This window comes from Procambarus clarkii, chromosome 63, assembly GCF_040958095.1.
Source record: "Procambarus clarkii isolate CNS0578487 chromosome 63, FALCON_Pclarkii_2.0, whole genome shotgun sequence".
NCBI classification, from domain to species: Eukaryota; Metazoa; Arthropoda; class Malacostraca; order Decapoda; family Cambaridae; genus Procambarus; species Procambarus clarkii.
In genome coordinates this window covers 11975470-11978442 of record NC_091212.1, presented here as the reverse complement: position 1 = coordinate 11978442, position 2973 = coordinate 11975470, and the positions used below count along the sequence as shown (strand labels likewise).

General features: G+C 49.4%; 1 protein-coding gene across 1 annotated transcript in view; it reads left to right on the top strand.

The window, feature by feature from the left end:
* Positions 1-165: 165 nt before the first annotated feature.
* slo (calcium-activated potassium channel slo) overlaps positions 166-2973 on the top strand; it is a gene marked incomplete in the record, with an annotated part of 691171 nt that continues 688363 nt past the window's right edge. The window contains 1 exon segment of the mRNA XM_069308722.1: positions 166-641. Within this exon segment, the coding sequence (XP_069164823.1) occupies positions 312-641 (330 nt within the window).

The window sequence follows — 2973 nt, the reverse complement described above, 5'->3', positions numbered from 1 at the left end:
TGCCAGGGGTCCAATGAGGCCCAACGCTGCCATTGGCTTAACGACGATGATGTCATGAGATTTTCTGCGCAACGTCATCGATTTACAGCGCTGCCATTGGCCGGCAGACGTTATTGATTTGGCGCCTCAAAGCAACCTCAACGACGAAGAGTAGACGACGTGCTATGGGTCTGGCAGTTACGCTGGCTGTCCCGAGAGGAACTCATCCTTTCATATACCTGACGATGTGATAAACAATATATACACTTTAGTAGTTTAATGCAACTTTTGCATTATCTGACTGCGAGGCAGAGTGACATGAAGTGTTAACGATGTCCGACGATTCGGGTCCAGCCCATCTCTCGCAGACCGAGTGTCTAAAAGTTCGAAAATGGTGGTGCTTCTTGCTGTCAAGTATCTTCACGTTCCTAGCAGGGATCTTCATAGTTCTGATATGGCGAGTCTTCTCCTTCCTCTGCTGCCGGAACAGGGATCCCAGCGAGTACCAAAAACAGCAGGAAAAGGACAAACTCCTGGCGCAGCAGGGCAAACCCCCCGGCCAGCCCAAGCCCAAGAATCTTATGGAGGGCAACTTCGTCACAGAAGCCAAGGACTGGGCGGGGGAGCTTATATCTGGCCAGACCACAACAGGCAGAATCCTGGTAAGTTATTCTTACTTTCCCCCTCCCACTCCTTAATTTCCATTTGCAGGCTTGGCGACTATATATATATATGTACTGCGCATGGTATATAGCCTATAGTCGCGGATGGCTGAGACCGGGAGTACTGCGAGGGTACTGTATTCCTCTACTGCATTCACTATCACCATTTTACCCACACTATCTACAGTTCTTCGGTGTAGCGGTGCAGTTAACACATTAAATTATTCATAGTGTCTTTTCTTGTTACGGTTTGCTAGGCATGTTGTCATGCCAGAGTGGCATACGACAGCTAGGGTGCCTCAGAAACATATATAATGTGTATATATATATATATTTTAGGATAGGCTACCAGCGAGTGGTCTTAGAGGTTGGAGGGAAGTCATACCCAGTCAATCACAGGGTTGCATCACAGGTAGCTGTGCATCCTTTCACTCGTTAGCTGGGGGTGTATAGGCTAATTAGGCTATTAGATAGGGTTTATAACACAGATAACTGGATAGGGTTATATCACAGGCAACCTCCATGGACAGGGTTATATCACAGGCAACCTCCATGGACAGGGTTATATCACAGGCAACCTCCATGGACAGGGTTATATCACAGGCAACCTCCATGGACAGGGTTATATCACAGGCAACCTCCATGGACAGGGTTATATCACAGGTAACCTCCATGGACAGGGTTATATCACAGGTAACCTTCATGGACAGGGTTATATCACAGGCAACCTCCATGGACAGGGTTATATCACAGGTAACCTCCATGGACAGGGTTATATCACAGGTAACCTCATGGACAGGGTTATATCACAGGCAACCTCCATGGATAGGGTTATATCACAGGCAATTGGATCAGGTAGCTGCCGGGTTATTCCACAGGTAAATGGAGGATATTATCCAAAGTTAAACTATAAGGTAGGTTTACACAGTTGTGTCCTGTAGCGCCTTGGCTCACAACCGACTGGCCTCGGGTTCGATTCTCATATTGGACGAGACGTTTGGGCAAGTGTCCATTCTGTTGATTCATTTGTTCGCCTAGCCGTAAATTGGTACCTAGGAGTTAGGCAACTGTTGTGGGTTGCATCCTGGTCAGTCGTTGGCCTAGGCCCTAGAGGATATCTCCATAAACTTAACTAACAGTTAGGCTCTCAATCCCCAACAATGTGAAACCATTGTATCGAGCAGGAATTCGAGTAGCCCAAGTTCTTATCTCCAGACCATAGAGACAGTTTTTAATGAAGTATAAGTGGCTTCTTGAAGTACAACTACATCTTTACCGTTTTTTTCCTTACAAATAACTTAGTTTACAAATGTCCAGACACGGGAGAGTCTGTCAAGATCTTCCCTATACTACACCTTCGTTTCTGAGTGTGATTAAGACTCCAGGGATTGGAGAATGAGTGGATAGAACCCATAAACGCCTCACTGTTCCCATGAGTTGGCAACTCTATGCTCTGTGAAGAGAAAAAACGATACAAGGTTAAGCTTTAGCTACACATAGGGTCTTCCCTCATACTTTAAATCAGGCTCTAGTCTGAAAAAAACTGTGAGTAATTAGAGGGTCTTGTAAATAGACGCAACCGCTGTAATACCTTTCACAAAATCTGTAACATTATCCCTGTGTATATTGGCATTTGTAATTAAACTGTTATTAATGTGTGTTGTTTCTCTCCACATCTTCGTCAGCTGAGCTAGTTCTGTAGCTCATGCCCCCGGGTAACTGGAGGGTCATGCCCCCGGGTAACTGGAGGGTCATGCCCCCGGGTAACTGGAGGGTCATGCCCCCAGGTAACTGGAGGGTCATGCCCCCGGGTAACTGGAGGGTCATGCCCCTGGTAACTGGAGGGTCATGCCCCCGGTAACTGGAGGGTCATGCCCCCAGGTAACTGGAGGGTCATGCCCCCGGTAACTGGAGGGTCATGCCCCCGGGTAACTGGAGGGTCATGCCCCCGGGTAACTGGAGGGTCATGCCCCCGGTAACTGGAGGGTCATGCCCCCGGTAACTGGAGGGTCATGCCCCCGGGTAACTGGAGGGTCATGCCCCCGGGAAACTGGAGGGTCATGCCCCCGGTAACTGGAGGGTCATGCCCCCGGGTAACTGGAGGGTCATGCCCCCGGTAACTGGAGGGTCATGCCCCCCCAGGTAACTGGAGGGTCATGCCCCCAGGTAACTGGAGGGTCATGCCCCCCAGGTAACTGGAGGGTAATGCCCCCAGGTAACTGGAGGGTCATGCCCCCCAGGTAACTGGAGGGTCATGCCCCTCAGGTAACTGGTGGGTCATGCCCCCAGGTAACTAGAGGGTCATGCCCCCAGGTAACTGGAGGGTCATGCC